This window comes from Trachypithecus francoisi, unplaced genomic scaffold, assembly GCF_009764315.1.
Source record: "Trachypithecus francoisi isolate TF-2019V2 unplaced genomic scaffold, Tfra_2.0 Lachesis_group15, whole genome shotgun sequence".
NCBI lineage: Eukaryota > Metazoa > Chordata > Mammalia > Primates > Cercopithecidae > Trachypithecus > Trachypithecus francoisi.
The window spans coordinates 114,469,641-114,491,998 of NW_022681460.1; the positions used below are offsets into that span (position 1 = coordinate 114,469,641).

Sequence of the window (22,358 nt, forward strand, 5' to 3'; positions counted from 1 at the left end):
CGGCCGCGTTCGCGGGCCCCGGCGTGGGGTCGGGGGTTGAGTGGGCACGTGGTTCTTTCTGGGGTGATGAAAAGGTCCTACAGTCGTGGGATGGTCCTGCCACTCTCGGTGAAGTTACTAAACGTCAGTGACTCTTGGAACGGGTGAGCTTTGTGATATGTGCTCTGCGCTCAGTAACGCTGTTACAGTAGTAAGTAAAAGCAGTAACGTCAGCGTCGACCCAGCGCAGCCCTCTCCAGACCGGGTGCGGAGCCGGTCACCTCTACCCGGCCGGCGAGGAGCAGAGCCCGGCAAGAACCCTCCTCCCGAGGGACCCCGACCCGGGTTGTGCTTCTGGGAGCAGGTGCTGTTCACCCAGAGGGACGCCAGGACGGGTGGCCCCACACCTCCAGTGACCTCCCGCCCCCCAGAGCTGAAGACACGGCCTTGACTAAGCGGCGACCACATGGACACACCAGTTTTTTCTTTTTTGAAACAGGGCCCCCTCTGTCGTCCAGGCTGCAGTGCAGTGGCGCGATCTCGGCTCACTGCAGCCTCTACCTCCCTGGCACAAGCGATCCTCCAGCCTCACCCTCCCGAGTAGCTGGGACTATAGGCGCCCCCATGCCCGGCTAACTTCTGTATTTTTTGTAGAGATGGCGTCTTGCCACGTTCCCCAGGCATTAACTGACCCGGAATCAACCTGGCAGGTCAGGGAGAGCCTCTTCTGCCCAGAGGTCCCTGTGCCCAGACTGGAGCCCTGGCTGTGACGTTCCTGAGGCCCCTCACTCCAGGGATGGGAAGCACAAAGGTGTGATGTTTCCTCCTCGGTTTCTGAGGCTGCCTGGAAGCGGGGATCGTGGTGAGCAGCTGTTTCCCCCTTTCCTGAACATGTAAATCACAAACACTTTCTGAGGCCAGGCACGGTGGCTCATGCCTGTAATCCCAGCACTTTGGGAGGCTGAAGTGGGTGGATCACCTGAAGTCAGGAGTTCTACACCAGCCTGGCCAACATGGTGATAATCCCCTCTCCACTGAAAGTACAAAAATTAGCTGGGCATGTTGGTATGTGCCTGTAATCCCAGCTACTCGGAAGGCTGAGGCAGAATTGCTTAAACTCGGGAAATGGAGGTTGCAGTGAACCGAGATTGTGCCACCGCATTCCAGCCTGGGCTACAGAGCAAGACTCTGTCTCAGTAAAAAAAAAAAAAAAAAAGAAAGAAAAAAAAAGTGGCTCAAAAATAAACAATTAAAATGTTCTTATGGTCTTCACAAAAATAAACTTTTTTAAAAAAGAAAAAAAAAGTAAAATGCTCTCCAGACCCAGCTGTGGGCCACTGTTGCCGGGTTCCCACCTCCTGGGACAAGAAGGGGCCATCCCCTGGCTGATGAGGAAGTCAGGTTTCTCCCACTGGACCTGCCCACCACAGCCTGTGGACACAGCCCTGTTGGTGGGGACCTGTGGTTTGGGTTCAGGAACCTTTCCATAGGGTAAGATCCTCAGAAAGCTGCTGTGCCCTGTGACCTCCCAGCCTCTGAGCAGACAAGCGTCACAGGGAACCTAGATGGGTCCTGGGGCAGCATGCCCAGTGAAGGGAGGGACAGACGGGGTGCCATCCTCTGGCATCCAGGCCTTGTGGACCGAGGGGCCGCACCTCCCATGCAGCTGCATGCGCTTACGCAGGATATCCTGGGGTCCACCGTGACCAAGCCAGGCCTGGGCCCCAGGGGCAGGACACCGTCCCTGCTGCTGAGGGACCTCAGGCCAGGGGCAGGGCAGCCAGGGACAGTGGAGTGTGGGAAGAGACCTCCAACCAGAAGTTCTGGGTGAGCCACCAGCTGAGCACTCACTTCGGAGGCCTGAGCAGTGTCTGGTGGAGACCCTGACAGTCTCCTCCTGCCACGCCCCACACCCACTGGCAGCGACGGGCCAGGCCACTAAGTGGAGCCCCCGTCCAACTGAGGGGTTGGGGGACAACGGAAGCGGTTTGGGGTGTCCGCCCTGCACCCTGGGTGCTCAGCGGCCGCTGGGATGTCCTCGAAGTCCTGCTAAGGGGGTGGACAATTGTCCAGTGGGGCAGACAAGCCTTGGCCCCTGAAGCCCTGTGCCCAGGGAGCACCTACAAGTTTCAGCTACTCAGGGACCCCTGGTCCTGGCCTGCCGCCATGGGGAGGCCTCACTCACATCCCAAGTGGACAGAGCCAGTCACCTTGGCGGACAGTGTGCAGTGGATGAGGGCAGTGAGGGACAGCGTGAACATGGTCCCGTTTCCATGGACAAGATACTAATGACAAGGGAACGTGGCTTTGCAGCAGAAAACCCCGCAGACAGGACCTCAACCAAGTAGTCACATTGGCATCGCTGGAATGAACAGGTGGACTCTGTGTGCCACCCTGGGTGGTGCCCTACTATGCTGCCATAAGCATGACTGGCATCTCATCATGAGGGTCATCAGCAGACCCAACCAGCGACACGCCTGAGTAACGGGCTTCATCCCTAAAGCACCAGAGGCTTTGGTGACTGGCCCATGACACATGGAACACACGGGAATGGGGTTGGTGGCTTGGACGGCATCTGTGCAAAAGCCCCGGATTTGAGCAACGCACAGGCTGCCTTGTTCTGAGGAAATGCACGCTGAAAATTCTAGAGCCAAAATGGGCAGCTGACTCAAATGGTGCAGAAAAATATAATGTGCTGGCTGGGCCTGGTGGCTCACACTTGTAATCCCAGCACTTTGGGAGGCCGAGGCGGGCAGGTGGCTTGAGCCCAAGAGATCAAGACCAACCTGGGTAACACGGTGAAACCCTGTCTCTACTAAAAACACAAAAATGAGCCAGGCATGGTGGTGGGTGCCTGTAATCCCAGATACTCGGGAGGCTGAGGTGGGAGAACCACCAGAGCCCAGGGAGATTGAGGCTGCACTCCAGCCTGGACAGTAGAGTGAGACCCTGACTCAAAAAAAAAGACAAAATGTTAAATGTTAAAACATACACACAGCACGAGGTCGTGGGGGCATGTAGGTGAGGGGTGCTGGAAGCACCCTGTTATTCTCACAGCATTTCTGTAAGTCTGAATCTGTGAAGTACTGGTGAGACCCTTCTCTGTGGGCGGCCCCAGCTCTGAAAGGGGTGGTGTCTGCTTCTCAGGGTGTCCTAAGGGTCCATAAGTTGTCCTGGGCAGGCCTTGGAAAAGCTCCAGCCCATTGTCCTGTCTGGGTCAGTGAGGCAGGGGAGGCCAGAGCCCTGGTGGAGGAATGAGGGGCGTCCCACAGGGGTAGGCTGTCTCCAGGCAGAGGCTGTACAGCGAGGACAGCTGGAGCCTGGAGGTGCAGGTGGCACCTCTTGGTGGCTGCGAGTGGCTGGGGTGACGGTGTTCCCTCAGGGTAGGCAGTCAGCCCAGTGCCCACCAGAGGGAGTGACCGCTGCCAGACATGACCCATGACACGGCCATCACAGAGCAGTGGGCTGAGTGAGCGTCAAGACCTTTACCGGGTGGAAGCCCTAGGAGGTGTGGTGGCCCAGTGGGCAGCTTGAGGGGAGTGGGAGGTACAGGTTGGGGGTGTTGGTGGACTCAATAGGCAGCTGGAGAGGGAGTGGGGGTACAGGTAGGGTGGGGAGCGAGGTGGGCAGCTGTGGGGCATAGGGGACACAGGTGGGAGGGGTGACAGGCCAGGTAGGCAGCCAGGTAGGGTAGGGGCAGGGTAGGCAGCTGGAGGGGGAGTGGGAGGGATACAGATGGGAGGGGTGTTGGGCCAGGTGGGCAGCTGGGGGGAGGCGGGGGACACAGGTAGGGGGGTGGTGGCCCCTGAGTGCCTCTGAGTCCAGCCTCTGGTTGCCTGGAAGTCCAGGTTGGATGGAGGCCTGTACACTTTGGGCCGGGAATGGGCTGTGGGGCCTGCCAGGTGGGCCCCTTGCACTGCAGGCAACAGAGACTGTTAGCAGATGTGGCAGCTGCAGGCTCTACTGGGCCAGGACCCATGAGGGCCCCACCCTGCATGGACGCCACAGACCCAGAGCTGGAGCTGCTCGCCCCGCCCCACCCCTGGAGGCCTACACCCCTGCGCCATCTGTCAGGGCAAGGCCATGACCCCAGGGTGGGGGGCCCGGGTTCACCCGCCTACACCAAAGTCATCAAGGGCCCAGGGCTTGCGAGCTCATCCCGTCAGCCGTCGTCAGGGCCTCGAGCAGGAGACCGGCGTCGACTCCGCAGGGCAGGCCCACGTGAGGCAGCCCAGATCCCTCGGGTAGCGTCCGCATCCCCACCCTGGAGCTTCCCTGGACCCGTGGTGCACGTGGACCCAGGGCCGAGCCTGCGCTCCAAACACGGGGCAGGTTTTATTGCACAGCAGCTGACGGCTTCCCCAGTGCTGGGTCGCCAGGGAGTCCGGAGTGGTCCTGGTGCTGCTGAGATGGGCGCTGCCTCCTCCCGCCCACAGCACGCGTCATCCCCTCACCAGCCGGCACCTGCAGGCTCCCCTCCTGAAGGGAACACCCGCACCCAGGCCGTACTGTCTGGCAGGCACTTTTGGCTTCAGTGCCACAGCCCCCTCCCAGGCTGCTCACACCCGTGGGCCACAGAGCTGTCTGCACAGCAGGGCTTCCTCCTGCCCTGGGAGGCCCATGATGGGAGGCAGGAGATTTGGCCCAAGGGCCTGTTGCTGCAGGGGCACCACTCACGAATAGGTATGGCTGGGTCAGTGGGCGGGCCCTTGACACTGAGGCTGCTCCCGCCCCCACAGCAGCCTGGCTGACGGCCTGCTGACAGCTCCTTCACAAAGCGACCTCTCCAGGGAACATCAGCAAATAAACCCCCTGTGGTTCAGGGAGGGAGGTCCCGGCCCGCTAGGGCTGGAGCTGGGGACGGGGTCAGTGACTGCTTCAGTCCCCTACATGCGGGGTGCTGTTTGGCTGAGGGAGCCGGAGGGTGCCTGGCCCTGGGGGGTTCATCCTGGGAGGGTCCCTCCACCCCCCAGCCAGGGCAGAGCCACTGGGGAGCCCCCAGGGAGACCAGCTGGCCTCTCCACCTGGGGGCTGCTGTGGTGGACGGGCCCTCTGGACCTGGGTACGCAGGGTGGGCACAGGGCAGTGCTCTGGACACCTGGGGCTGCTGTGCTCGCCACCGTGGTGACTGCAGCAGGTGGGAAGCGGGTCCCAAGGCAGGCAGTGCCAGTGATGAAGCGCGGCCAGCCGGGCTGGCCACCCCCACATCTGCTCACCCCCAATGATCTCCAAGCCCAAGGTGTGATGGGAGGGCCTGCCGTGTTCGGGAGCATATAGCAGCGTCCACAAAGCACGGGCCACGAGCCAGCTGAGCTGGCATCACTCTGGTGGAGGGCTGGCCGTGGCTGTGCAGTGGTTCTGGGTGAGCCGGCGGCCGGCTCCCTCAGTCCTGCTTGTCCCCTCTCTGCCTCCAGGGGTAGATGAGCTCCCCAAAGAACAGCTTGCGGCACAGGGCACCCCAGGAGTCCTTGGGGTGGCAGCCACAGCTGGGGAGGCGGTAGGTGTGCATCACGCGGCTGTAGGGCAGTGGGTTTATCTGGAAGGACAAGGGTGGCGGTCAGCGGGGTGGTCTGAGCTCCAACCCCATCTGCAGAGAGAGGGCGGGGGCGGCCAGTTGTGGGGCAGGGCCAGCGTTGTCCCAGACATTCCCTCGCCTGTGGGATAAGCCGGTCCCAGTTCCCAGGGAGGCAGGTGAGCCTGCAGCCAGAAGGGAGCGCTGTGTGGAGGCAGGAGCTGCATCTCGCCTCGGGCTGCCCAACTCTGAGGGGCCGTGCTGCAGGGACACACACCCCACTCCAGGACTCACTCAGTCGGTTCTTTTCCACCCAGAACTTGAGCCCTGTGGGGCCCAGGGCAGCCCCAGCCAGCCAAGGGCGCCTCTGACACAGGGCAGAATGGGCCCCATCCACAGGACCACACCAGTGTCCTCAGGCCCTGGGGGTAAGGGAGGGCGTTCCTGGGTGGGCCTTGCCCCTCAGCTCCACTGGACCCTCCCTGTGGCTCATCGCAGGCTGGCATGGTGCCATCCAGACACTACACCCAGCTGACCCCACTGTCCCAGAACAGGGGCAGCAGCGTAGGGGCGCCCTGGCCACAGGGGCCTCACCTGCATCAGGAGGCGGAGGGGCCTGCCGGCCTCGTGCTGCAGTACACGGAACTTCACACCAGCTGCAAGGACAGCAAGGCGCTTACGAGGGAGGACATGTGGGGGCTGGCTCCACGCATGGGCAGAGGCCGGAGGTCCCTTCCTCTCTGAGGGGCACCCAGGTGCTGCTGGCTGTGGCCACCCACGAGGCTCTCCCTGCCCCTTCCCCACCCCAACTTCTGGAGCTCACTGCCAGGGCAGCATCAAAGCCGCCTGCAGCCAAGCGCAGTGGCTCATGCCTGGAATCCCAGCATTTTCGGAGGCCGAGGGGAGCGGATCACGAGGTCAGGAGTTCGAGATCAGGCTGGCCAACATGGTGAAACCCCATCTGTACTGAAAATACAAAAACTAGCCGGGTGTGATAGCTTGTGCCTGTAATCCCAGCTACTTGGGAGGCTGAGATGGGAGGATCACGAGGTCAGGAGTTTGAGACCAGCCTGGCCAAAATGATGAAACCCTCATCTCTACTAAAATAGAAAAAATTAGCCAGGTGCGGTGGCACATGCCTGTAGTCCCAGCTACTTGGGAGGCCGAGGCAGGAGAATCGCTTGAACCCAGGAGGCGGAGGTTGCAGTGAGCCGAGATGACGCCATTGCACTCCAGCCTGGGCGACAGAACAAGGCTCCATCTCAAAAAAAAAAAAAAATCTCCTGCAGAGCTCCACTGAAAGAAGCCACGCGTCCGGCAAGCAGGTAAGAGCCGCAGGGACAGGCGCAGGCTGCGCTGTTGAGTGGACGGGGTTTTCCGGCAGAGCGGGCAGGGCACTTGCTGGATGGTGGCCGCCCTGCTGCCTCTTAGTGCCTCTGAGTTTGCTGGGATGGGCCTACTCAGGACCCACCACACCCCTGGCCTGCAGTTCAGGCTCCCAAGCCCAGAAAATCCCAAGGCAGAAGAACAAAGGCCTGTGGCCTCGGATCGCCCAGTGTCTGAACCTGCGCCGGCAGATGAGTCTCTCTCTCCACCTCCTGGAGGCAGCTGGTCCTGCAGACCTCTGGGACTGGGAGGCCCTGTCCTCCCTGCCCACTTGCTCATGTCTACCACGGCTTCCAGGCCGGAGGCACAGCGGCCTGTGCTGTCCTTGCTTCCGCAGGGCCCACAGGTGTGGTTCCCCTCCACCCACCCAGGGACAGCTGTCCAGTACGCAGCACTTACCCGCCAGCCTGTAGGGCCGGCAGAGCCGAAGACCCAGTGAGTACAGTGGCAGGGAGTTGATGAGGTCCACGAGCAGATGGATCAGGCCCTGCACAGCGACCACCAGGAGCCGGAGCTGTGGCAGAGGAGCACTTAGGACCGGCCGGCCAGACGTGCCTGGGGGCAGAGGAGCCCGACCCCATCCTGGGCTGTGATGAAGGGGGCCCAGAGGCTGCAGGGCCCTGGGGAGAGCAGGGACCACACCCTGAGCAGGGCACGGAGCCTGCCATTGGGCCTTGCCCTGGAGCAAAGCTGGAGGTGGAGCAGTCGGCCCTCCCACCAGGTCAGAGGTGCCTCCCCATAGCCTTACGTGCAGAGGGGATCGAGGCCTGGGGATCAGCCAGGTGCTGGAGGTGGTTCTGCTCACCTCCCACTGTCTGCCCCAGCACCAGGCACCAGGGAAGGTGTCCTGCGTGACCCCACCTGCCGTGGGTCCTCCCACCAAGCACCCAGCTGTGTGTTCCAGGGCAGTGAGGGGGTCTTCCCAGCCGGGCTAGGTCCCTGCCCGCTCCAGGGCCCAGCACACACTGCCCAGAGGGTCCTGAAAGGCCACCCACGTGGCCTGCAGCAGGAGACAGCCCCCCCGACAGCTGACAGCTCCCAGGCAGTGCTGGCAGGAACCACACAGAGCACTGCAGCCAGGCCCAGTGGCCACAGCCTGTGCCCAGGCCTGGGGGTGCTCAGCTCACCAGGGTGAACACCAGGTAGTACAGGGCCGTGGTTGGCAGGAGGAAGAGCAGGATGGTGAAGAGCAGAGTCCCGATGAACAGCTGCGGGGAGGGGCCGGCACGCCGGGCATCAGCAGGACCCCGCGCCCAGGGACGGCCCAGCGCTGCGCCCTCCCCCATCCCGGAGCTGCAGTCGGGACTCTGCGGCTTCCTGAGGGAACTCGGGACAGCCTGCTCAGAAGCAGTCTCAGTAGCAGGAGGGCTGTGTCCACCCACCCCATGGACTGGGGGACTCGCAGGGGAGACAGGTGGGGGCCAGACCAACCAAGAGGGTGCGTGGCCACACAGTCACCAAGAACACACTCTGGATGGCAGCATCCAGGGGCTGTCAGGTGTGAGCAGCAGATGGGACAGCCAGAGCCAGCCTCTTAAGTCTGGGTACCACTAGGGCCTGCACCTGGGTCACCCCAGTCTCTGACCCTGGGCACCTCTAGGCCCTATGCCAGCACCACCTTCGGGGCTGTGTGTCTGTCTGTTCTTTGTGGCCCAGGGAAGCTCTGCGCAGCTTCAGAGCCCCACGTGCAGGCCACACTGCAGACTCAGCACCTATTCCCAGGGCCTGGGTGGGCCTGAGCTGCAGGACGGGAGCAGGCTGCCCCCTTGTGGTGCCCAAGCAGCCGCGCTGGCCCAGCGGATGCAGGCCGGGGGCAGTCAGCCCCTCCAGCCGGGAACCCTGCCTCATACCTGGTCCAGATCATAGGAACAGGAGTCCACGCGCTGGCGCAAAACGTTCCACTTCTTCCCCCGGAACAGACGCCAGAGCGAGGATAGACCATGGATCTTCAGGCAGTACAGCCTACAGGACACAGTGCTGTCAGGCCGGGCCCGCCCCCAGCCCCATTCACCCCGCCCCCGCCCCACCCCACTTGCCCGACCCGCCCTTCTCCAACGCCCAGCTGGAGCCTCTGCACCTCCCAGAGGGCGGTGGGGAAGGGAAGCCCGCGCCCACCTGGCTCCATAGACGTAGAAGCAGTAGATGTGGAAGGTGAGGAGAGCGATGATATCCGAGAGCAGGGACAGGGCCACTGTCAGGCCCAGGCAGGCCGAGAGGCCCACGTGCCACAGGATGTGCTCGACGAAGGGGGACATGAGGTGGATGTAGCCTGGCAGGGTGGGGTCGGCCGTCAGGAGGCGCTCAGACCCCAGCCCTTGGCCCAGCACAAGCCTCACACAGGACGCCAGGGAGCAGAGTTGGGGGCGCAGGGGGCGGGGTCTGGCTGGGTCCCTACCCTCTTCAGCAAGCTCTGGGGTCCCTGGGGCCCCCGCCTGCCCTGCACTCACTGATCCACAGGTGGATGTGGTAGAGGAAGAAGCGGCCCAGCACCTGGTCCAGTGCACGGTTCATCTTGAGCCCGGCAGGAGCACCCATCAGCCACTGCAGCAGGTGCTGGAGCTCCTCGGCCACGTGCTGCAGGGACACAGGCCACGCTGGGGCAGGGGCAGCCAGGCTTAGCACCTGCATCTCCCCAGGCTCTTTCGTGACAGGCCCCCACCCTGGTCAGCCTTCCCTCCGCCAGGGGCCACTGCATCCTAGCGTGGACAGCACACGGGCTCCCCTTCACAGATGGCTCCAGGATTGGGGTCTGAGGAGGCTGTTCTGGAGGCTCTCTCCGCCGGCCTGGGGGACATGGCCGGGCACGCGGCCCCCTGCCTGCACCCACCTCCACCATCTTCCTCCCCTCTCACTACCTGGGCCACGGGACCCACCACAGCCCTCAGCCCCAAACACGTGGACACGCTGAGACCTGGCAGACCCTGACTCAGCTCCAGCCTTGCAGGGGCGCCCACAGCAGACACAGTCCCTTCCAGAGACCCCACCCCATCCCTGAGGCTCGGGGCTGCCCGGGATGGCCACAGGTAAGTGAGACAGTGCAAAGTCCATGAGGGCCACAGCAACAAGGCAGGAGGGCAGGTCCCCAGAGGGAGGATGACGTCAAGTTGAGGGCACAGGCACCCCCAAGAGCAAACAGGGAAGGAGGGTCCTGGCCGCCCAGGAAGAAACCCAGCATCCAGAGGCTGTGCTGGCCCCGGGGGGCAGACCCCAAGGGAGCCTAAGCCTCCCCACCAAGGAGACAGTGACACCTCGGCCCCCACTTGCCAACTGCACAGGCCCCTTCCAAGCCTGGGCCAAGGCCTCAGCCGCAGCAGGACTGACAAGAAGGAGAAAAGAATTTTTTTTTTTTTTTTTGAGACGGAGTCTCGCTCTGTCGCCCAGGCTGGAGCGCAGTGGCTTGATCTCGGCTCACTGCAAGCTCCGCCTCCCGGGTTCCCGCCATTCTCCTGCCTCAGCCTCCCGACTAGCTGGGACTACAGGCGCCGCCACCACGCCTGGCTCATTTTTTGTATTTTTAGTAGAGACGGGGTTTCACTATGTTAGCCAGGATGGTCTCAATCTCCTGACCTTGTGATCCACCCGCCTCAGCCTCCCAAAGTGCTGGGATTACAGGCGTGAGCCACCGCGCCCGGCTGAGAAAAGAACATTCTTTATAAATAGAGTTTATTTAATATTTAAAGGATAAGAGCTTGGCAGCAAGAAGAGACTTTCATTTTTAAATTAAATATTTATATTTTTGAGCACTTTTGCAAAAGAGAGGTCTAGGACAAGGAAGGCCAGAGGCGGGTGCGGACGACCACAGGCAAAGTCGCCAAGCCCCTTCCCAAGCCCTGCCCCTCCTTCCTTCTGGGTTGGGTCTCCCTGCACCTCCACAGCCCATGGCAGACAGACGTGCCTACTGCTGCCCCCAGAGGCCTGGCCTGGCCACAAGCAGGCCCAGTGCACACCTGCAGCCCACACAAGACCCACTCAGCCAGGCCTCAAGGAGGCCTCCACAGAGGCCCAAGGGTGGGCCAAAGAGCCAGGGACCACCCCTGTCAGGAAGACAAGCTCCTAATGGAAGAGACGGGGCTTTGGTGCTGAGGGAGGAAGACAGAGCAGCTGAAGGTCCAGAGGCAGTGTGGAAATACACTAGGCCTGCAGAGGAGGGGCTGCACCCGGCTGGAAATGGGGCACAGACCATGCAGGGAAGGTGGGAGATGCGAGACAAGCTGTGCCTCTGGCTCTCAGCACAGGAGTTACAGAATCAGCACAGGAGCAGGGCAGGAAGTCCCAGCTGGGCTGCACACAGACAGCCCTGGACAGGGAAGGGTTCATGTCCCCGGCTCTGCAGAGGGCCCCAGAAAAACAGGAGAGCAGCGCTGACCTCAGGGAGGGGCCACAAGGTAGACACCACAACACTGGGCCCACAGGCAGAGGCGGGCTCCCCAGAGCCTCAGCCCAGTGGCTCCTGCACACGGCCCTTTCAGAAGGAAAGGGGGGTGTGCCTGCAAGGCCTGCCCTGCCCAGGTCCCAGCACCCCTGGAGTTCCTGCTCCTGGTCCCAGGGAGGGCCATGTCTCCAGAGCATGGAGAAGGTAGAGCTGGCTTTGGGGTGGGGGTGGCTCTGGTCCGGGAAGGCTCTACTGCCCCAGGAAGGGTCCCCATGCCCACCCAGGATACCAGGTTCCACCCCAGTCCACTCACGTCAGCCACAGGAACAAGGGCGTCGGCCAGATGCCCAATGCGGCTTCTCCCGTGGAGCCAGGACAGTAGCGTGAGGCCCAGGGCCACGTCCAGCAGCACGGAGGCCACCGTGTTGGCCTTCCTGGAAGGGAAGTCCGGCCCAGCCAGCATGAGGGTGGCCAGCACAGCCTGGGGCCGCAGGAGGCCTGCCTGGCCGGAGGGGTCAGCGTGGTGCGGAGGGGGTGGGGACGGGGTAAGAGGGCACACACGCAGCCCTGCAGGGGAGACGAGGGCAGGCCCACACCTCATCAGCTGGGCCGCGTTCTCCGCCTTCCGTGTACTGAAGATGAGTGTGAGGTGCTCCAGCCGGTGCCGGAGCTGCTCACACGTGGAGAGCTTGCTCCCAACGAAGGACAGGGGCCAGAGCTTGAACACTCTGTGGGAGCGGACAGGAGTGATGTGCCCCTGTCCAGATCCTCCTCCCACCATCCCCCACTGTGCAGGGGACCACAAACACCCAGGCCACACTCCTGAGCTCAGCGGGACAGGGGGCAGGTGGGAGGGGCCCTCGGTGGCGCAGGTGGTGGTAGGCAGTGCCCACAGCAGCCACCTCACAGTGCACACGACTAACACAGAGCCTGACCTCCTCGCAGGTGCTGACCCTGGGTCAGTGACCCTGTGGTCACCACATGCTCTCAGAGCTGTTGCCAAGGCAGCACCTGCGAGCCAACAGCAAGCCCCACGGGCCCAGGGCCTCGCCGCGCCGATGGGGCCCAGAAGCCTGGGCAGGGGTCTCCTGGGCTGACTCGGCTTCTCACAAGGAAGAGCACCCCAGGCTTCCAGAGTAGGGACCCCCAGATCTAAGGCAGGAGGCAACTGAGGGTGACCCCAGCTGCTCCCCACGAGGTGCCTCCGCCAGGCAGATGAGGTCTCCTGCGGAAGGGGGCCCTCTGTTCTCAGTCACAGCTCAGGGCTACCCCCGTGCCCCCCAGAGCCCTTGGGCTTAGACTGACCCCTGGCCAGCAGCACCTGTGAGTGCGGAGAGCAGCAGGGCCTGTAGACCACTCCCCCAGGCACACGGGGCCAGCAAGTGGATGACACTCCCACAGCCCATGAGCACTGCAGTGCCCAGAGGCCTCCTGGGGGCACGGGCTGGGCTCAGGAGGGCCAGCGGGCCCGTGTGCCCTCAGGAGTGCCCCCAGGTAGCAGCAGTCACATCTGTGCTCACCATGTGATTTCTCTTTCAGGGACCTGAGCCACTGAGGTTCACCCTCTACACCTACTGGGAGGGCCCCTGGCAATCCCTGAGGCTGCCCGGAGACCTGGCTCTACCCCGGGGGTGAGGGACACCCTCTGAGAGGCGAGGGTTGGGAGGGCAGGATGGGGCCAAAGCCCGGCTGCAGGAAGTGGGGAGGGGGCCTGGGCCCAGGAAGAGCCCGTCCGGGCCTCTGTGCCCACTACAGACAAAGGGACAGGCCAGCACTCACGGGGCGCCCCTCTTTGCCACCTCCCTGTCCTGGGACACCTACCGGCAGGCACCGACGGCTGAGACCAGTGACAGCAGGCTGGCCAGCAGCAGACAAACGGGTCCCGAGGCTCGCCTGGCCAGCTCCGCGAGGATGCTGGCCTCCACGCCCTCTGACTGCCAGTGGCTCAGCCGCACGGGGCCCTCATCGAAGCGGTCGCTGCGGAAGAGGACCTCACTGCGCGCCACTGTGTCAAAGACCGCAGCCAGGCCCCCCGTGCTAGCAGGGGTGGCTCCAGCCTGGCGGTCGGGCAGGACGGTGGGCGGGTGTAGCTGTGACAGCAGCACCTGGCGCTGGTCATAGAAGATGAGCATGACCTGGTCCTCACCAGGGGCACTGGGGTCAGCGGGCGCTTGCCGGTGGGTGACCTCGCAGCTCCAGAACGTGCCGCCTCTTTCCCGGCATAGCTGCAGCCAGGGCTCATGGGGGAAGACGGCACCCAGGCCCTCCAGGAAGCGGCCCAGGCTCTCCTCGGGCTCCTGCCGGCAGTGGCACCAGGTACCCAGCACGGCCAGGCCCACCTGGCTGGCCTGCCGCACCTGGGCCAGGAGCTGCTTGACCTGGATGGGGATGAAGGGAAAGTGCAGGACCGCCAGGACCACGGCACTGCTGTGCTCCGGAACCCACCTTCCCACCAGCAGGCCGCTGTCCACCGAGATGCAGCATGTGGGAAAGAAGGCCTTGAGGACCATGCTGGGAGGCTGGAAGAGAAGATGAGAGGCTCGGCTCAGAGCTGCTGCTGCCCCCCCACCGTGGGCTGCGGGATGTGGCACAGACAGGCTGACAGGTGCAACCACAGGGCCACAGGTCGGGGCACCTCAGCTTCGAGTTCGGTGGTGGAGGCCATAGGGCCTCTTGGCTGCCACCTCATGTGGGCCATGCTGCTCCAAGGGGCAGCCAGAGCGCTGTCCCCACCTCCACCCCAGGCCCTCACCCCAACCCGCACGAGGCAGCCACGCACATGCAGCCACCAGGCCTGCCCTCCTATTTCCAGACGGGCCGGCCCAGTGCACAGTCTCCTCAGGACCACCTGACAGGGGTGTGGGGCTGAACCGAACTCCAGGCTTCTTATTTTTGTTTTGAAGAAACCTGATTAGAGAGGTGTTCTTAAAGGTGTAGCACATGGAGAGCGATACAATCGCATTGGCAAGGTCACGCCAACTGAAACTGTGACAAACCATGATTCACATATTAAGCAAGAATAAAGATGAACATTTCAAATGAAGTGCTGCTGGGCTGCCCAAACTGCCCTCGTGCACACGGTGGGCCGCCCCCACTAGGTCCCTGCCTCTCACAAGCCCCTCCCTGGGGGCAGGAAGGACCTGCCTCACTGCTCAGGGAGCAGGCTCAGGGCACACGGGGCTTCGGCCTCCACTCTGACCCCTGCCCACGGTGGCACCCGGGCAGTGCCTGGCTCTCCCGGACATCCCCACAGCCACCCCAGGGCATATTTCTCTCCAGGATATATTTCTCCAACCATGTGGGTGCCTAGAAACGGGGAGAGAGAGGCTCACAGGTCCTGGAGAGGTGGAGGAACCGCATCCTGCACTCTCAGGCTGAGGGACGCCGGCCTTCCAAGGTGGCCTTTGAGTAGGAAGCCACCCAAGCCCCTGCAATTCCCAGGCCCTGGGCCTCTCCTCCCCCTTTCTCACAGGTCCCTGCCGAGCCACGCAGCCAGCTGGGGCTTCCTCTTCCTCCACTGCTGCCCTCCCCGGCAGGCTCCCACAGGGCAGGAGGACCCCCTAGCGGTGGGGGCACTGCTGGCCGGCTGGCTGGGCCGCTCGCCTTCCTCAGACACAGAAAGCCCCATCTCGCCTGCACGAAGAGTGGAGCAGCCACCCTGAGCAGATACCCCCCAGGATGGAGCCCACACTCGAGGGAAGGACATAGCTTGGCCTGAGCCTGGGTCTGGAGGTCCCAGAGCCCACCATGCCCTTAGAGAGGAGGGAACACAGTGGGACGCACACATCAGGGTGGTGTGACCTGGAAGTCCTCTCCCGAAGCTTGGAGGGGCTCTGGAAGAGGCCTCACACAGAAATGCCTGGGGCTTAAGAGGTCCCTGGTGCAGGTGCTCTCCTCCCATGCAGGCAGCCCGCACCGGGGCTGGAGGGTCCCACCACTCAAGGCCGTGGGTTCTAACTGGAAAGAGCCTTCTGGGTCGGCTGTAGAACTCCCCAAATGCCCATGTCCTCAGTGGCCAGAGAGGGCAGGCAGCGGGCGGATGCCTGGAGGCCACCTGAGGTGGGGCACCAAGGGCATCGTGACAGGGCCAGAGCAATTGTGCCTGTGAGGGGCCCAGTGCATCTGGCCGTGTGACCACCACAGGTGGACCACCCTGCACAGCCCACCTTTCACACCAGCTCAGCCCAGGGACTCATCACGCCCTGCTGGGGAAGAGCTTTCACAGGGACTAAGGAAAACCGCCCACAGAGACTGTCGGAAAGGAAACACAATTGGTCTAACAGTAAACAGACGTTCTGGGGGGAGCTGGTTCTGCAGTGGGCTCACTTTGGGTAAATTCACCGAGCTATGTGCTCAGGATCTGTGTGCTTTCTTTGTGTGTATTCCTTCTGCTTCATCTACAAAGTTTGCCAAAAAAAAAAAAGCAGCGCCTTGTGTCTACTGAAGGAGTTGGGAGGGCAGAAGCTGTTCTTATCTGTCGGGTCGTGAGACAGAACTCAACGTACCGTGGGGCAAACGCCCGTCACACTCCCACCTCAGCCTCGGGGACGGTCGGCGGCACAAAGAAGCCTGCACTAGAGGCTGCTGCGATCACACAGCCAGAGGAAGATGAAAGAGAAGCGATCGATAGCAGAGGAGGTGCGGGACGGGAGAAAGCGGCAGAAACAGCGGCAACGTGAGCATCTTTAAAGACTGAGGGGAGAAATCACACACACACACACACACATGCGCACACGCGCCAGGCTAGCCAGAAGAGCTTCCTCTGCTAAGAATGAGCCTGAGTGCTCTTGTGAGGCCATTCTCAGACCAGGCAGGTAGGCAGGTCGACCACATAAAGCAGTAAAGACTTCCCTCTTGTCCCGTGAATGAGGGCACGGTGGGACCCCTGCCAGTGAGGACGGGCCAGGGCTATCTCTGGCTGAGCCGCCCCTCCCTGCCATCGCTCCACAAGAGCTCCGGAGAATGTGCGTTTCCCAGCGCCTTGTTTGAAAAATAAACACGAACCTGGCGCGGTGGCTCACGCCTGTAATCCCAGCACTTTGGGAGGCCGCGGTGGGCGGATCAGAGGTCAGGAGCTCAAGACCAGCCTAGACGGGGGTGAAACCCCGTCTCCACTAAAAACACAAAACTTAGCCGGGCGAGGTGGCGGCGCCTGTAGTCCCAGCTACTCGGGAGGCTGAGGCAGGAGAATGGCGGGAACCCGGGAGGCGGAGCTTGCAGTGAGCCGAGATCATGCCATTGCACTGCAGCCCGGGTGACAAGGCGAGACTCCCTCTCAAAATAAATACATAAATAATGAAAAATAAACACGAGTTCAGCCTGGGCAACATGGTGAGACCCCGTCTCAAAAAAAATCAAAAAACAAAAAAAAAAACTTGCCTTCCTCAAGCAGGCGTTCCCCTCTCATTTGGGAGGAGCCTATGATTCTGTTTTTTGCCCTTTCCTGCAACCCGGGACAACTGCGAAGGGCCCACAGCCAGGCCCGGGCCGCCGACCGCCCTTGCACAGGGTCCACAGGGGCCCAGGTGGGCGCGGGTCCGAGGGCGCGGGCCCAGGGGCGGCCCCACTTCCCGGAGGAGGAACCAGCGGCGCCGCGGGCGGGAGTGCGGGGCCCCCAGCCCGGGCCCGGAGACGCAGGGGGGCTGCCCGAGATCCCGCCGCGCGCCGCCCACCCCCCTGCTCACCGGGTGCTCCCGGGGCCGCGCGCTCGGGTAGCAGGGTCCGGATGGGGTTGGGAACCCGGTTGGGCGGGCCCGAGCAGACGACGGCGCTCGCGGCCTCCAGCCCAGCCGCGGGACCCGAGCCCCACTTCCGCCGGCTCCGCGCGTTGCCGCGCGACGGTCCGGCCCCCAAAGGCGCCCGGGCTGCCCGCCCGCCCGCCTGGCCCGAGCGTTCCGCGGCGCAGCGTGCCCGCCCAACCCCCAGGCCCTGACCTCCCGAGCCAGCCTCCGGGCCGCCAGCCCTCCGTCCGCTCGGTTTCCTCGCCTGAGAAACCGACTGGACCTGGCCTTCGTGGAACCCGGACCCCGCCTTGCTCCCGGCCTCGCCAGGTGGACAGGTCCTCAGGCCCTGCGGGATTCCAGGAGGGCCCCGGCCCCAGCCCGGTCCCGCCCCGCTCACCCTGCTGTCTGCAGAGGGGCCGCCCCCAGATCCCCAAGGCCAGTGGTGCCGGGAAGTTTGAACCCTGGTAGGACCAGCCCAGAGGCTGCCGCCAGCGATCGTCAGGAGGGAACACACAGGCGTCCAGCGCCTCCCCATCCCGGGAACAAGACCCCAGCCCAGACCTCAGCAGCAACTACGTTTATTGAGCACCTAACTATATTGCCCAGTTAATCCCCCACCCACAGGACCCAGACATTTCAGGGGTGATGTCCTGTGATACAGGGGAGCCCCACCTCCCCACCCCACAGGGGTAGGGCCAGACACCATCCCCTCCCAGCTCCCTCCCCTATACAGGCCCTTCCCTGGACCCCAGACCCACGGAGTAACCCAGACGCCTCTCCTTTCACGCCTCATTGCCCCACTTGTAAAATGGGAGGAGAGGGTTAGAGCCCTGTTTTTTCTCAGTTTTCTAAAGCAGCAGGAGTCTCTCCTTGCAGGAAGGCTCCCCCAGGCCTTCCCAGCACAGCTGCACCGTAAGCACGGAGCTGTTTGTCCCTATTTGCAGAATGAAGGCCCAGACAGCTTTCATTCATGGGGATGTGGAATAAAAGCCATCCGGGGTTCAGCCAGCCATTGGCCTCCAGACACTCCAGGGTTACCTCCCCCTTACCTCTGCCAGGCCCAGAGAAGCTACTGGAGACTCAGGACTCTAGGTCGCTCTGAGGTTGGGGACACTTCGGGTCTACACCCCTGCCCCAGGCCACCCCACCCAGCCCAGCCCAGCCCAGCCACACCCTCCCTGCCTGTCTGCCTCTGATTGGGAGGCCTGGGCGGGGGCACCTGGCGGGAGGGCCTGCCTAGCTGTGTGCCAGCAGCTGGCCCGGGATCTCAAGGCTTCAGCTGCCAGCCCCAAAGTCCAGGCACAGGGTCTGAGTGGGCGTGGGGGGCATGAATGCAGGGCCCAGGGCACTGAATGGGGACAGCAAAGAGAGGCCCTGGCAGGGGAGGCTGCAGGCCTGGCAGGGGCAGCCTGGGAGGCACTGACTCTGGGCTGCCCCTGAGATCCGGAGCCTCACCAGCAGGAGAACTCGAGCCCAGCCCAGGGCCCAGCCCAGGGGGTGCTGGCATCAGGCAGGCAATGCCCATAGTCTGGAGGCTCCACCTACCCTGAGGACTCCTCCCACCGTGATCCAAGGGCCTTGGAGCTGGCCTCAGGCACAGGAGGCCTGCTCCAACCCAGCCTCAGGTCAGGCCAGCTCCTTGAGGCCCTGGTACACCTTGATGGAGTTGTCCTTGGCATCAGCCACCAGGAGCTGGCCCTGGGGTGCACAGGCCACTCCCAAGGGCTGCCCAAGCCCCTCCGACACCAGGCAGATGGGTGGCCCAGCCCGGGGAAACATGGTCACTTGGCGCCTCTGCTCATCTGCTACAATAATGTTGCCCTCTGAGTTGGAGCAGATGCCTGCTGGGCAGCCGAAAGTGTGCCCCGTCCAGCCCCCCAGGGAGCCCAAGGGCTGGTGGGCACTGCCAAACAGCCTCACATCCCCGAACTCCTCACTCACAGCAAGGCCCCCATCAGGCCCCGGGCCCACCCAGCAGGGGCCCTCCAGACCCAGCATGGAGGCTGGGGCCAGGGGCTCCCAAGCAGGGCCCAACGTGAAGCTGTGCACAGCCCCGGGCAAGTAGTCTGTCACCAGGAGGCGGCTGAGGGCATCCACAGCCAGCCCTCGGGGAGACAGGAAGGTGCCCACTGTCACCCAGCGGCCTCTGGGGTCCCGGACTGTGTGCTGGAGGGCATGGACAGCCCCATGGATGGGATCGCTGACCACCACAAGCCCTGACACTGTCACAGCCACATCCTCTGGAACGAAGGCCCCGGTGCCCGGAGTGCAGCAGGGCAGGAGGCAGACGGGGCGTCCCTCCAGATCCAGCACGTGGACACAGGGTGCAGCCCCGGCCGTGAGGAAGAGCAGGCCATCAGGGGAGCAGTGCAGGCCCCGGGGCCCTCCTGCAGCCCCTGCGGGCACCCGGATCCGCCCAAGCAGCCGGGGCTGCTGGGAGCCAGGGGAGTCTCTAGGCAGGTCCAGCGTGAGGTGCAGACAGCCGGAGGCCGGAGTCCAGTCAGTCGTAATCACCGTCTCAGCTTCTCTGCAGCTGGATCACGTTTGGGGCTGCAAGACAGAGAATAAGGCCCCACTGTGTGTGGGAATGGCAAAGCCACTCCTCCAGTGCCCTCCTGTGAGGCTGGGTCCTCCAGGTCCTCAGGGTCTGCCTGACCCCCAAGCCCAGTGGCCACCTAGTGTCTGGGTGCCTGGAACTCGAGTCTGGGAGACACATGACCCATGGAGCGCGCTGTGGGTTTTCCCCTGAGCCCCAGATGCGCTCACGGGCATCAAACAGATAAGCAGCATTTCTCAAATCCATCTGCCTACGGAACCCCTTTCTAGCTGGGGGTCACCCACACATAGCCCTTCTACCTGAGCCTCCAGGTCAGAGAGACTTCTGACCCCTTGGGGCGAGGCAGCCTGTTCTGAGGGCCTCCACCTGCCCCACCAAGAGAGGCCAAGGGAGGGGTCTCTTACCTGGGGCCAGTCTCGCTGGGCCCTGCTTCGGGGCTGGGTGGCTGCAGCCTCTGTTGTTGGAAACTAGAACGGAGGAAGTGGGAGGAGCTACTGGCAGGGATGCAGCTGGGCCGGGTGGAGGAGGGAGAGCGCAGTCTCAGGCCTCGGCCCGGAAGCTTCTATGAAAGAAAAATCAAGTCTCCTGAGGACTCCCCATGCTGCGGTGTTCCTGCCTCTGCACCTCGTTGCAGGCTGCACCCTCTGCCCCGACACTATTCCCATGTCCCCTGCACGACCGGATGCCATGCAGCCCACCCCCCTTCAGGGGGTCCCCCACGGTCCCCCCACAACCAGCAAGCTCATTACTCCGAGTGGCAAGGCAGCCCCAGGCCACCACCCCCAAGCAGGGCCCTTGGGTCTGGACCACGGGTGGGTGACCTGCTGGCTGAGGCACGCTCCACGAGGCCTGTCCTGACAGCGAAGAAGGTCATGCATGTCTGCACACCTGGGAGACGGGTACTGTTGCCCCCAGCAAGGCCATGCTCACCTGTCTGCCCAGTGGGGGTGAGAAACTCGGGGGCAGTGGACATGTGGGGTGCGGTGGGCGTGTGGGGTGCGGTGGGCGTGTGGGGTGCGGTGGGCGTGTGGGGTGTGGTGGGCGTGTGGGGTGCTGCGGACATGAGGGGTGCGGCGGGCGTGTGGGGTGCGGTGGGCGTGTGGGGTGCGGCGGGCGTGTGGGGTGCGGTGGACATATGGGGTGCGGCGGGCGTGTGGGGTGCGGTGGACATATGGGGTGCTGCGGACGTGTGGGGTGCGGTGGACATATGGGGTGCTGCGGACGTGTGGGGTGCGGTGGACATATGGGGTGCTGCGGACGTGTGGGGGGCGGTGGACATATGGGGTGCTGCGGACGTGTGGGGTGCGGTGGACATATGGGGTGCTGCGGACATGTGGGGTGCTGCGGACATGAGGGGTGCGGCGGGCGTGTGGGGTGTGGTGGACATGTGGGGTGCGGTGGGCGTGTGGGGTGTGGTGGACATGTGGGGTGCGGTGGGCGTGTGGGGTGTGGTGGGCGTGTGGGGTGTGGTGGGCGTGTGGGGTGCTGCGGACATGAGGGGTGCGGCGGGCGTGTGGGGTGCGGTGGGCGTGTGGGGTGCGACGGGCGTGTGGGGTGCGGTGGACATATGGGGTGCGGCGGGCGTGTGGGGTGCGGTGGACATATGGGGTGCTGCGGACGTGTGGGGTGCGGTGGACATATGGGGTGCTGCGGACGTGTGGGGTGCGGTGGACATATGGGGTGCTGCGGACGTGTGGGGTGCGGTGGACATATGGGGTGCTGCGGACGTGTGGGGTGCGGTGGACATATGGGGTGCTGCGGACATGTGGGGTGCTGCGGACATGTGGGGTGCGGAGGGCGTGTGGGGTGCGGTGGACATATGGGGTGCTGCGGACATGTGGGGTGCGGTGGACATATGGGGTGCTGCGGACATGTGGGGTGCGGTGGGCGTGTGGGGTGCGGTGGGCGTGTGGGGTGCGGTGGACATATGGGGTGCTGTGGACATGTGGGGTGCGGTGGGCGTGTGGGGTGTGGTGGACATGTGGGGTGCGGGGGCTGAGTATAGGAGTAGGGACTTGAGAACACCTCCTGGCTGCCCAGGGCTCCCTGCAACCCCTCCAAGAAGCCTCTGGGTAGAGGGGCCCAGCTAGGACCTGTCCCCACAGCACTCCGTGCCTGGCCAGGCAGCACCCCAGCTGTGGCTGCCCCAAGGCGGTGGGTGCCGATGCTATCTCCCCGGCAAGGCAACACCCCAGCTCTGGCTGCCCCAAGGCGGTGGGTGCCGATGCTATCTCCCTGGCAAGGCAACACCCCAGCTCTGGCTGCCCTGAGGCAGGGTAGGGGCTGATGCTATCTCCCCGGTAGTTAATGGGGCCCGCTGCCAGCCTGCTTGGACTGGCCCCAGCCCGGCCGGCCCAGCCCAGCTCAGGAAACTAGGTGCAGCCAGGAACTGCTTCTCCTCCTGGGGGTCAGCGTGGGCTCCAGGGCCCATTCCAGGGTGGGCGTGGAGGGTTTGGCCAGCTCCCCCAGGAGAGAAGTGATTTGCTGTGGGGGTCCCGGGCACCCCTCCCTGCCTGCCCATCCCCTGCCCGTGGGAGGGCCAAGCCAGGCCACGCCGGGAGGGAGGCAGTGAGTCGTGAAGGCCGATACCTGTCTGGGCTGCAGGGGCTGGCAGAGGCCAGCAGAGCCCATGCTGGGTGAGCAGCCTCTAGCCACACAGCCTCGGGGCCGCCGTTTAACCTCTGGAGAGCTGACATTAGCGCTGCCTTGCTGAATTCAGAGGCGAGAGGATGCTCAGGGGTCCGTGCCCACCCCGGACACAGGCCAGATCACACGCCTCTCCTTGCTCAGCTCCTGACACTGATGTCCCGCCCACCCCCAGACCCCAGC

The 22,358-nt window shown here is 63.7% G+C and overlaps 1 protein-coding gene and 1 pseudogene across 4 annotated transcripts; one reads left to right on the top strand and one right to left on the bottom strand.

The window, feature by feature from the left end:
• Positions 1 to 4,295: 4,295 nt before the first annotated feature.
• PIGQ (phosphatidylinositol glycan anchor biosynthesis class Q) lies at positions 4,296 to 20,036 on the bottom strand. 4 transcript variants are annotated; one of them, XM_033236384.1, is made up of 12 exons: positions 19,934 to 20,036; positions 18,914 to 19,522; positions 13,071 to 13,768; positions 11,846 to 11,977; positions 11,563 to 11,683; positions 9,325 to 9,451; positions 8,993 to 9,146; positions 8,728 to 8,839; positions 8,005 to 8,085; positions 7,277 to 7,391; positions 6,086 to 6,147; positions 4,296 to 5,515 (listed from the first exon to the last, which is right to left on the bottom strand). In XM_033236384.1, the coding sequence occupies exons 2-12, from the start codon at positions 18,968 to 18,970 to the stop codon at positions 5,363 to 5,365; spliced, it is 1,812 nt and encodes a 603-aa protein (XP_033092275.1). In that variant the 5' UTR covers positions 18,971 to 19,522; positions 19,934 to 20,036; the 3' UTR covers positions 4,296 to 5,362. The 4 variants fall into 4 exon arrangements, with proteins under 4 accessions (XP_033092275.1, XP_033092276.1, XP_033092274.1 ...); XM_033236383.1 differs by having other exon boundaries at positions 5,363 to 5,515; positions 18,914 to 19,547; positions 19,934 to 20,022; XM_033236385.1 differs by lacking the exons at positions 18,914 to 19,522; positions 19,934 to 20,036 and adding an exon at positions 16,934 to 17,107 and having other exon boundaries at positions 5,219 to 5,515.
• On the top strand, positions 4,600 to 5,229 carry LOC117097904 (annotated as a pseudogene).
• Positions 20,037 to 22,358: the final 2,322 nt, after the last annotated feature.

What these genes read in the sequence shown, in the direction of transcription:
- PIGQ (XM_033236384.1), bottom strand. Translation starts at nt 18,970, where the DNA reads ATGCTGGGTCTGGAGGGCCCCTGCTGGGTGGGCCCGGGGCCTGATGGG. An exon ending in CCCTTGTTCCTGTGGCTGAC is followed by an intron (nt 9,452 to 11,562) that starts GTGAGTGGACTG and finishes GTGTCCCTGCAG; the next exon opens with CACGTGGCCGAGGAGCTCCA. An exon ending in GTTCCTATGATCTGGACCAG is followed by an intron (nt 8,086 to 8,727) that starts GTATGAGGCAGG and finishes CCCTCCCCGCAG; the next exon opens with CTGTTCATCGGGACTCTGCT.